Raw genomic sequence first — 12,110 nt, 5'->3', positions numbered from 1 at the left:
CAGCAGAAGGAGCCGCACAGGCAGCGCCGCTCCCCAGTCCTCGCTAATACGGAGCCGCACAAGCAGCGCCGCTCCTGGGCCCACACTAATACGACGCTGATTGGTCGCGGTGGCCGGCCGCGACCAATCAGCGAGATGGGCGGCAAATTTAAACACTGCTGTGCTGATTGGTCGCGGCCGCCAGCCGCGACCAATCAGCGATTTTGGCGCCAAATTTAAACACCGCTCTGCTCATTGGTCCCGGTCGCCGGCCGGCCGAGACCAATCAGCGAGATTGCCGCCAAATTTAAACAACGCTCTGCTGATTGGTCGATTTTATCGCCAAATTTAAACAAGCTCTCCGGTCTTCACTAACACAGTTCGCTGATTGGTCGCGGCCGCCACCCGTGACCAATCACCGATATTGCCGCCAAATTTAAACACCGTTTTGCTGATTAGTCGCGGTTGCCGGCCGCGACCAATCAGCGATTTTGGCGCCAAATTTAAACAACGTTATGCTGATTGCGGCCGACCGGGTGCATACATATTCTAGAATACCCGATGCGTTAGAATCGGGCCACCATCTAGTAAATTATATATGCTTACACACATATATGCACATTATATAAACACACACATACTGTGTATAAAACACTAATAAATATACACTGCTCAAAAAAATAAAGGGAACACTTAAACAACAGAATATAACTCCAAGTAAATCAAACTTCTGTGAAATCAAACTGTCCACATAGGAAGCAACACTGATTGACAATCAATTCCACATGCTGTTGTGCAAATGGAATAGACAATAGATGGAAATTATTGGCAATTATCAAGACACACTTAATAAAGGAGTGGTTCTGCAGGTGGGGACCACAGACCACATCTCAGTACCAATGCTTTCTGGCTGATGTTTTGGTCACTTTTGAATGTTGGTTGCGCTTTCACACTCGTGGTAGCATGAGACGGACTCTACAACCCACAGAAGTTGCTCAGGTAGTGCAGCTCATCCAGGATGGCACATCAATGCGAGCTGTGGCAAGAAGGTTTGCTGTGTCTGTCAGCGTAGTGTCCAGAGGCTGGAGGCGCTACCAGGAGACAGGCCCGTTCACCAGGAGACATGGAGGGGGTGTAGGAGGGTAACAACCCAGCAGCAGGACCGCTACCTGCGCCTTTGTGTAAGGAGGAACAGGAGGAGCACTGCCAGAGCCCTGCAAAATGACCTTCAGCAGGCCACAAATGTGCATGTGTCTGCACAAATGGTTAGAAACTGACTCCATGAGGGTGGTATGAGGGCCCGACGTCCACAGATGGGGGTTGTGCTCACAGCCCAACACAGTGCAGGACGCTTTGCATTTGCCACAGAACACCAGGATTGGCAAAGTCACCACTGGCGCCCTGTGCTCTTCACAGATGAAAGCAGGTTCACACTGAGCACATGTGACAGACGTGACAAGAGTCTGGAGGGCCCGTGGAGAGCGATCTGCTGCCTGCAACATCCTTCAGCATGACCGGTTTGGCAGTGGGTCAGTAATGGAGTGGGGTGGCATTTCTTTGGAGGGCAGCACAGCCCTCCATGTGCTCGCCAGAGGTAGCCTGACTGCCATTAGGTACCGAGATGAGATCCTCAGACCCCTTGTGAGACCATATGCTGGTGCGGTTGGCCCTGGGTTCCTCCTAATGCAGGACAATGCCAGACCTCATGTGGCTGGAGTGTGTCAGCAGTTCCTGCAAGATGAAGGCATTGAAGCTATGGAGTGGCCCGCCCGTTCCCCTATACCTGAATCGGATTGAGCACATCTGGGACATCGTGTCTCGCTCCATCCACCACCATTGCACCACAGACTGTCCAGGAGTTGGCGGATGCTTTAGTCCAGGTCTGCGAGGAGATCCCACAGGAGACCATCCGCAACCTCATCAGGAGCATGCCCAGGCGTTGTAGGGAGGTCATACAGGCACGTGGAGGCCACACACAAAACTGAGCTTCATTTTGACTTGTTTTAAGGACATTACATCAAAGTTGGATCAGCCTGTAGTTTGTTTTTCCACTTTAATTTTTGGGGGTGACTCCAAATCCAGGCCTCCATTGGTTAATAAATTTGATTTCCATTGATGATTTTTGTGTGATTTTGTTGTCAGCACATTCAACTTTGTACAGAACAAAGTATTCAATGAGAATATTTCATTCATTCAGATCTAGGATGTGTTATATGAGTGCTCCCTTTATTTTTTTGAGCATTGTGGGGAAAGGGAACACTCAAACACATATACACACACACACGCAGTCAAAGTAAATAAATACAGTTATATGAAAAAGTTTGGGCACCCCTATTGGGCACAGTTCTTAAAAGAGTAACCATTTTCATTTCATATATCAATAATACAAATGAAAATAAGTAACTTTGTAATATATCTTATCAGAGAAATCTGCTTCTTGCTTCTACAGGACTGATCATTCATTGTCAAAATTCTCAATTCACGGGTAAAAATCTATATTCAGTGAATAAAGACTTATTGCTGAGCTAGGAGATGACAGTTGGTGCTCATAAAGTTCTATGTAGAACGGAGGGGTGAAGGCTGTAACTACATAGAATCTGCCTTATCTTCCATCTCGGTAATATAAATATCTGTAGTCACTGAAGACAGTTTACCTGTGAATTGAGAATTTTGCTCATGACTAATCTGTCCGTGAAGCAGACTCCTCTGATGAGATATTACAATATTACAAAGTTTCTTACTTCCATGTGTACTATTGTTTTATGAAGAAAAACAATAAAAAAAAACGACGGCTACTAGAAGTGTTGGATTAAGTCTGTAGGCTGAACAATGACTCACAAATCAAAGTATACAAGAGGGTGGAATAGAAGGATATATAACTTATAATAGGTGTATAGTAACCTCTGTATATGTATAATCGCGAGATCATCGCCTGGTGTCGACAGATACATGGCGCCAAGAATCTTAGTCATATTTTGACACAACCTGGACCAGATACCCTCTATGTGCCCCCTCGGCATTAAAGTCATTAATGAACCCCTGGACCTGGTGTGTGTGTGTGTGTGGGGGGCGGGGAACGCTAGAGAAATATGAGCATACAGTATGGGGAGCACGTTGTGAGAGATACTTATCTGGAGATATCGATCATATATTTGTGAGAATTAGACTATATCGGAGTATATCTGATAATTAGTCGGCATTTTTATTAATCGCCATTATTTTTTGGTTTAACAGTTCTCTTCTCTAACTGGATGCGTTGGATATGGACGGCTCACTCTACTGACATTCAAGGGTATACCAGGTACAGTAAGGGTGGGACGACGTAGCCATTTTCGAACATCTATTAGGGTGCCAACCTCTGCGGTTAGGCAGGGTCTATGGTTGTCTATATGGGATACTATAAGGTCACTACAGGTCTTCTATCTTTCTGATTCATCTATACCTTGATGTGTGAGTCAGCATACAGATCTAAGCTACCTACCTTGGCTGCTGAATCCAACACTGACAATTCTAACGGTACCAGTAAAAAGTTTGGACACACCTGCTCCTGCACTGATTTTCCTTAATGGAATGTGCACATTATAAAATCAGACTGAAGGCAGCAAAACCAGGAAGGAACACGTGGAAACAAGGAGAAAATAAACCCCAATATGTTTTGAATATTGGATTCCTCATAGTACCCCCCTTTTACTTTGATGACAGCTTTACACTCCCTTGGCCTCTCTGAAGTAGTTTCTTCAGGTATCACCTGGAAGGTCTTCCAATAAACAGGTATGCCTCTTCAAGAACTTCTTTTGTGGAATCATCGGTCTTCACAAAGTGTGACCATCAAATGTGTTTTTCAGAGGGAGTTTTGGTATACACATCCCTACAGTTCTAAGCCAGAATATGGCAAGAAGCAAGCAACTAAGGGAAATGATAGTCCATCATTACGTTAAGACATAAAGTTCATTCAATCCAGATAATTGCCAGAACCTGGAAGATATCATCAAGTGCAGTCCTGAAAACTATCAACTGCTATGGTGAAACTGTCTTTCATTAGGACTGCCCCAGGAGTGGAAGACCAAAACTTACCTCTGCTGCAGAGGATAAGTTCATCAAAGTTACCAGCTTCAGAAACCACAATTTGACAGCACCTCAGATAACAGCCCTCAAAAATGATGAAAAAACATCAAAGTAGCAAACACATTTGAAAATCATCTCTCCAAAGGAAATTGCGATAAGTAGGTCTTTCTGTTCGAATTGCAACAAAAAACCTACTACTGAGGACTGAAAACAAGAAGAGAATTGTTTAGGTCAAGAGACACAACTACTGGACATTAGATAAGTGGAAATCTGTACTGTGTTCTAAGAAAAATTTTCAAATATTTGGTACCAACTCTATGTCTTTATGAGACATAAAAAAGAGGGGACATGTTTGGTGCCCAACGTGAAGCATGGAGGGGCAGGTGGAGCTTTGGTGACAGTGCTGGCGATTCATACTAAGTAGAGGCACCCTTTTTTCTTTACTCCTCGTTTCTATATGTTTCTTTGTGTTTTTGCTTCTTTCTGTCTGAATCTACAATGAGCACATGCCAATAAGTAAAAGGAAAATCCTTGCATGAACAGGCGAGTTACATTTTTTGGCCAGTACTGTCTGAATGTTTGTACTTTTTTTCTACACATAATTTGTCCCACAAAGGAGAATTAAAATTTATCTGCATAACATGCTTTTCTATTTAATGTTAATTTTTTCCCCACTGTAACTAGGACACTTATCGGACCCCAGTTAAAGGGGAAAACGGCCCAACAGATACTCAGCAATTGTGCTCGCCAGGCAGTCCTGATTCTTCTATTCAGCACATAGCTCTCATTGAGCGCTACGTATCCAGCAAAACAGAAGACACAGGTACAACAAGCTGTTTCTGTCTTGTCCCCAGGGTCCCTGGCTGTCTCTGACAGCTGGAGACCCGACCTGCCTCCTGCTAGATTGTAGCTTTATTATGGCACAGGACTAAAGTACACTTAGGGTCCGTGCCCACGATGTGCTTTTCAAGCGTTTTTGCTGCGGAATTTTTGTAGCGTAAACGCTTGGTAATCCTTCCCTTATGGTCCCCAATGGAATTCTGCACTCTCAATGCCCATGCTGCGGATTTTTCCGCAGCGCTTTTGATGCGCTCAAAAATCCGCAGCATGTCCATTATTTGTGCGTTTACGCATGTGGAATTGCCATCTACAATGCATTAGAAAACGCATGGCAATTCCGCGCGAAAAACGCATGTCAAATTCCGCACGCGTTTTTCCAGGCAAGGAGATGCAGAAATGAAGCAGAAATTTTCTGCTTCATTTCCGCATCGTGGGCACATAGCCTTACAGCGGTTGGTCGTTATAGATACCCCAGGACACCAGTATTGTTAATATGACACCCCCTAGTGGATCAGTTAAGCAGCCTGCCCCTAAGCAGCATTTATTCACTGCCGGCTGTATATGAATTGGCCTCTCCTGGAGTCAGTTTCTCTGCTCATTATGTAGGCAGCACATTATCACAATGCACACACCCCGGCTCCAGGATGTGGCTCTGGTCGCAGGGACAGCTGAGCAAGAAGCTCCACATTTTGTAGTTTTACAGTCATTTCAGTATAAGACCTAAACCAAGTACATGTCTATCCCCTTCTAAAAACTGTACTGCAAATGTATTCTTGGACCACTCTATATTACAATAATCCATGTAAATTGAATAAATTGTAAATCCGCTCCAGGCAACCACACTTGGATTTCAGACATATTCAGCAGTAGTACATATGGCTGCAGAAAGCCCCAGTCTGCCGGAGAAGAAAGTAAAAAGTACCAGCCAGCACACTATCATGAACAAGTTTTCCTAGGATTGTTCCATTCATGATTATTGTGCAGTTTCAACACCGGATCAAGGAGCGAGACACATGTTTGTCTGGTGAAATGATCTTTTGGTTTGCACAAAAGATAATCGTTCTGTGGTTTTGAGAACAATGGCAGCCTCTGCAAACTGAACGATCTATTACTGATCCATCGATGCTCATCTGAAGTGACGTGGCCTGTCCGGACATGTGATTAAATGACCAACGCCCGGTAAACCTGTTAGCAGCATCAAGCAGCCTAAATGCTCCCTTAGGCCTTGTGCTCAATACAGTGTGCATTTTGGACACTTCATAAATAGAAAAAGGTTGTCTATTGGGGTGTCCTGACTCTTTCCTAAGAGGATGCTGAAAAGAAGATTGTGCAGTTAAATCTCGTACCCGATCCTTTTATCCTCAAGGAAGATAAGCCGAAGCCAAGTGTCTGGCAGCGGCCTACAACCACATTCTTATTGAAAACACATGCACATTCAACCGAGCTGAGCATGCAGGTGCATAAGGCAGTGGGAAGAATAGCTGCCTGAAGAACAAGGGCCATAAATGGCATATTCCTAGCTCAGCAGGTGCGAGGCTCATAAACGTGGAGTAGGTCATATGTCACCAGCCAGGAGGGGAAGAATGCAGGGTTATAGAGAAATTACCAGAAGATCCTTCAATGTCGGCAACAATAAGGACACACGCAGCGGTTGACAGTTGGGAAACTAGTTAGCCTATTTGTACCCAAAAAGTGAACCTTAAAGAAGTCAACCAATTTTATATTTTAATGCTGTGTAGGAATGCCCTGTTACTCATCAGCCCCTGCTCTGGCGCTGCCTCCCCGCTGCGCCCCCGTGCTTTGCTGACAAGCCTGTAGGAGTGACGTCAGGTGTACTGAGCGCTGCAGACAATGGCTAGCTTCAGCAGTGAAGAGGCCACAGAACTGCTGACCTGATGACTGGTGCTGTGGATGTCAGGGAAGAGCTGGAAAGGCAGCGCTGGAGCAGCGGGCACTCTGTACAGCTCATTTTATTATTTTTAAAACAAGGCAACCTTAAAGACAATTAAAACTTACAAGCTGACAACCCACTTAAGTAGTCAGTTATGGGTCACTATAGCATATCTACAGTTATCCAGAGTCCTTGATGGCAATCAGAGGTACTTCATGATACAATCAGACAAGTTCAAAGCATTTCATCAATTCCACAGGGCAGGGAAGCACCAACATGTCAGACAGCGCTTATCATTCACAAGCAGCATCCCCCCTCCCAATCTAACAATAAAGGAGCATGCTAATGTAATCACTAATGCAGCTTCATGGTGACCTTAAAGTCAGTAGTAATGACAGGCCTCACGTTCAAAAGTACTGAATATAAGCAAAATTATTATGTTGAAACCCCCCCAAACTACTACAATCAGTAAAAAAGATTAAACGACAATAACAACAACTGAAACCCGTTGAGCTCCCACAAGTGTCCATTACCTGCTGCTAGAGGGGGAAGATTTTAAGGGGTCAGTCATGCTCTTCCCACTTCTACCTTAAGCAGGTAAGGTCACATCTACCGATACCTGTCGGGAAGGGTGTTTGATCCGCAAGTACCGGGCACCCGATTTATTCTAATAAATGGTCCAGGTGCAAAGTACCTGCTAATCGTGCACATGTCCTGGCAGGTACTGTTCAAGGAGATGCTACCTGCCATGCTCATCTATCCATGGGAAGTAAGTGGAGCAGGACTAACTCTTTAAAGAAGCTGTCCAATGAAAAGAAGTGATCACCTATCCATAAGGTAGGAAATGTCTAAATCAGTGGGGGTCCTACCGCTGAGACACACACTGATCGGCAAAACAAGGCACTTCTATCCCGGTTAAAATGGAGCAGCAGTGTGCATGTCTGAGCACCACTCCGTTCATTCTGTATGGGACGGCCAAGCACTGTACTCCGCTTTTTCAGAAATTTTCTACGGAGAATGAATGGATTGGTCATCAAGCAAACGCTGCAGCTCTACTCTATCAGGAATAAAAGTGCCCTGTTCAGCCAATCAGGGTGGATCTCAAAATCTGGACCCCCACTAATCTATAAGTTCTGTTGATACCTGATAACTACTACTTTCTCCAGAGAATTCCTTTAAGGAATACAAGATCAGGCAGTTTATTGTCTCAGGAATACAGTCTAGATTGGACAGGCTGGTGAGGACACACAAGGTCACATCTGGCCAAGTTGTGTGATGGAAATGGAGGATTTCATTCCAGGACAAAACCATTCATGAATAAATGTCCTAAGTTAAAAGCGATATAGAGTGAACTGAAAACTGCATGAGAGTCTTATATCCCCAGAGTATCCAGTGTTACCTTCTTCACCATCAGCAAATCTGCTGCATTTTCAATAAATAATAGCAAGTGGAACTGAAAACCACCCCGACTGTGTGCAATACACGAGAGGACTGGAGCACCACGCAGGAAAGCCACTGGCCGTTATACCAAGAGCTCAAAAATGATCCTCATAAGCCAAATGGGATGAGCAACTTATGGAAATGGCACCTTCCTGCCCCCATCACTTGTAGCCAACATACAATGCATTAGAACCTATAGCCAATTCCTGTCTATACCAATAAAGGACGAAAGGAGCGGACGCTTACAAGAACCCTTCGTTCTAAGGATCGGTGTGGAACTCAGAGCAAGGACTAAGCCCTACCAATCAGAACCCATGGCACGGCACTATGCCAGGAGAGTCCGAGAAATAAACTTTACAGAAAAATGATCAGTCCTTCTCTGAGATTAACTTTATTGCAGGTGCCACTATGAAAACACTTCTTGTACCTGTGCCTAAAGAAGGTGTCATCACAGAATCACTGTGTTTCTCACCAACAGTTACTGCAGTTTTCTGTTTTAGACAATCCCTAATTATGTAAAAAGGTGCTTTGCCAATCAGCATCTCAAATAGGGCGCCCCCGTATGACGTAAGTGTTCAATCCCCCTGCAGTTCCATCAGAAAGGAAATAACACATTGCATAAGGTTCATTTAAAGGGACTGTCAGCACAGAATGACTGGTCAAACCATGTACAGGAGCTTGGTGTATCATGGAGGCCCGAGTGCACCTTCCCACCTGTTTTCCCTCTACCTCCACCCCTCTTCTTTATTGAGCCAGAGAATGGTGGATATGGAGAGAAAACAAGCAGGTGGAAGGTGTACTTGGCCCCGCCATGATACACTGAGCGCCTGCACTTGATTTGACCAGTCATTCTGTGCTGATAAACTCCCTTTAAATTAATGCTCTGCCTGTGTAATACAGGATAGGACCAATCCAATAGAGCAAAGAACACTCTCTATAGCCTCTCTCCAACCTGTTCAAGAAATGAGGATCCTGAACAGGGTACTCCCATCCATTAAAGTGGTTGTTTAGCAAACACAAGTTATAACTTATTTATTGATGGTGTCCGACTGCAGGGCCCCTGACCAATAGGCAGAACGAGGCACTTCTACCCCCATTATAAAATGTGCATGCTTGACTATCACTCCGTTCCTTCTCTATTGGGCTGCCGAGCGATGAGTTCAGATTTTTCTGGCAGCCATATAGAGAGTGACTGGAGCGGTGGTCGGGCATCTGACCGGCTGCTGCATTTTGTAATGGGGATAAAAATTCCACGTTCTGCTGATTGGTGCCGGTCATACCCCCACTGATCAGTAAGTGATCACCTATTGTGCAGAAGGGTGATGACTTGTTTTCACTAGACGACCCCTTTGTAACAATTAATTTGTTAATTAATGCTGTTCTGTGATGCTCAATGATAAAAGCAAGCTATAAGAAAAATTCCAGGGGTAAAATGTTATCCTAGGGACACATTGATAAAAGCTCTTCTCACAGGAGACCCGATATTGGCGATTTACATTTACTTGCCTTTTTATTCTGATAGTTCCCTTTCCATAGTGTGGTCTCAGTAATGCTAAGCAGCGGTTTCCCTTCTCTGTCCTCAGCTGGGCGCCAAAGTGAAGGCCAGAGTAATCCGAGACTGACCAGACACCAGCGAGCTACAACCTGACAGCAGTTGTTGGTTGTCAGGGTAGGTATCTATAGCAACCAGTCTGTCTCAAATGACCCAGCTGTCCCGCACTGTGCTGACAGCAGAGGAAGCGAAAAGCAGCTTGGCAGCAGTCCTGTCTTGCCATTCTCATCTCCATATGCATTATTAATAGGATTTATCTAAAAATAAAATGTCAACTTTCAGTTTTCTTCCAGTTCGGCAGTGAAAGGGTTGTGTGTCTGCTGTCTCAGAAGCCCAAGGACAGAGCCCTGCATTAGCCAGGTAGGATGCTACAGAGCAAAGCTCATGTTTGCATCAGGCCTATCACGCTTCATGGTTTCAGTCTTAAACAAAATTTTCACAACACTAAATTTTATAATCCTTGGTCCTTCTGATCTCTAATTTTCCCTGGGATGTCACCATACATCTACAATGTTGCCATATCTGCAAATGCTAAAGTTACAGCATAGCATCCCCGAATACTGTGCCCAGTCCATACATAGAGAACAGTCCAAGGCCAACCACACCTCAGACTCACCCCAACATCCCCTCCCGATGTTTGTTCTGGCTGTTTCCAACATTACCATCATCTGCACCTTCAGATGCCCATTACCCCCCAACAGTTACACACAACAAACGGTCACCTCATTATATCTCTCTATTGCAGTATGTACACCATAATTTACTGTCAGCCATTCTGCCCTATCATTATCAGTACCGCTGCCATCTCTCCCAGGTCAGACCCCAATAACTGCTGTCACCTCACTGCCATCTCTCCCAGGTCAGACCCCAATAACTGCTGTCACCTCATTGCAATCTCTCCCAGGTCAGACCCCTCAATAACTGCTGTCACCTCACTGCCATCTCTCCCAGGTCAGACCCCTCAATAACTGCTGTCACCTCACTGCCATCTCCCCCAGGTCAGACCCCAATAACTGCTGTCACCTCACTGCAATCTCCTCCAGGTCAGACCCCCCAATAACTGCTGTCACCTCACTGCCATCTCCTCCAGGTCAGACCCCCCAATAACTGCTGTCACCTCACTGCCATCTCCTCCAGGTCAGACCCCAATAACTGAGGTCACCTCACGGCAATCTCCCCAAGGTCAGACCCCCAATAACCAGGTGTCACCCCACTGCCATCTCCCCCAGGTCAGACCCCCAATAACCAGCTGTCACCCCACTGCCATCTCCCCCAGGTCAGACCCCCAATAACCAGCTGTCATCCCACTGCCATCTCCCCCAGGTCAGACCCCCAATAACCAGCTGTCATCCCACTGCCATCTCCCCCAGGTCAGACCCCCAATAACTGCTGTCACCTCACTGCCATCTCCCCCAGGTCAGACCCCCAATAACCAGCTGTCTCCCCGCTGCCATCTCCCCCAGGTCAGACCCCCAATAACCAGCTATCTCCCCGCTGCCATCTCCCCCAGGTCAGACCCCCAATAACCAGCTGTCACTCCACTGCCATCTCCCCCAGGTCAGACCCCCAATAACTGCTGTCACCCCCATAACTATCCCCCATAACCCCAGCACACTGCTGCCCTTCATGCAGCCTTCTGTGCCCGGGCAGTTGTTACTCGCTGTCTCCCATGGTGTCCTGCCACCCCACACTGCTGTCACCCCATTGCCCTCCATGATGTGGAGCCTAGAATGGCAGTCACCCCTTCGCCCTCCATGTTTCCTCCTTGGCTCTCAGGTGTCCCCCTCCACCGCCCATAGCTTACTCTCTTCAGTTCTTGCCCCAGGACCACCTCTCACCCCATGCCCTTCATATTACCCCTGCACCTGCTCCATCCTCCTGCTGCCCCTCAGGAGCCGCTTCCCCTGTCTTACCCCATAAGCCACTCCATGTCTGCTGCCCCCTCCGGCTCAGCTCATCCTCGGTGCCTCCCGCTTCCCGGCTCAGGCTCCGGCTCCGGCGGAAGTAAACACAGCACCGCCCGCAGCACGCACACTTCCGGGTCTGACGTCACCGAGCGGGGCAGCATGGGAGGTGGAGAGAGCGGGCGCGGAGCATTGTGGGAAGAGCAGTGACAGCTGCGGGTGGTGGGAGGAGCCTGGGGCGCTGGCACCTCGCAGATGCGACTGTATCCGTCCCCGTGCGGGCATGCTGGGAGTTGTAGTCCGCGAGAGCTGCCGAGTCATGGCGCAGGGAGTAACCGGGTGACAACCGATCCTGCAGCCATGCAGCTGTCACAGAGGTCGTCAGCTGCCATCCCAGAGCCTCACAGCCGCCTGGTCACACAGTGCGGCTTCTCATAGT

The 12,110-nt window shown here is 46.7% G+C and overlaps 1 protein-coding gene across 1 annotated transcript in view; it reads right to left on the bottom strand.

Annotated features, from left to right (window-relative positions):
* The window catches only part of MOB2 (MOB kinase activator 2), a 46,836-nt gene extending 34,999 nt beyond the window's left edge, over window positions 1-11,837 (bottom strand). Inside the window, exon 1 of the mRNA XM_073658765.1 lies at window positions 11,681-11,837. Coding sequence (XP_073514866.1) covers window positions 11,681-11,697 — 17 coding nt within the window. The 5' untranslated portion in view covers window positions 11,698-11,837. The remainder of the gene's footprint in view (window positions 1-11,680) is intronic.
* Window positions 11,838-12,110: the final 273 nt, after the last annotated feature.

Source organism: Phyllobates terribilis, unplaced genomic scaffold, assembly GCF_046119375.1.
Source record: "Phyllobates terribilis strain yellow unplaced genomic scaffold, ASM4611937v1 Scaffold_13__5_contigs__length_258822181, whole genome shotgun sequence".
In the NCBI taxonomy this organism is placed as follows: domain Eukaryota; kingdom Metazoa; phylum Chordata; class Amphibia; order Anura; family Dendrobatidae; genus Phyllobates; species Phyllobates terribilis.
The sequence above is the reverse complement of the archived record's forward strand: the minus strand, read 5'-3'. Positions and strand labels throughout refer to the sequence as shown.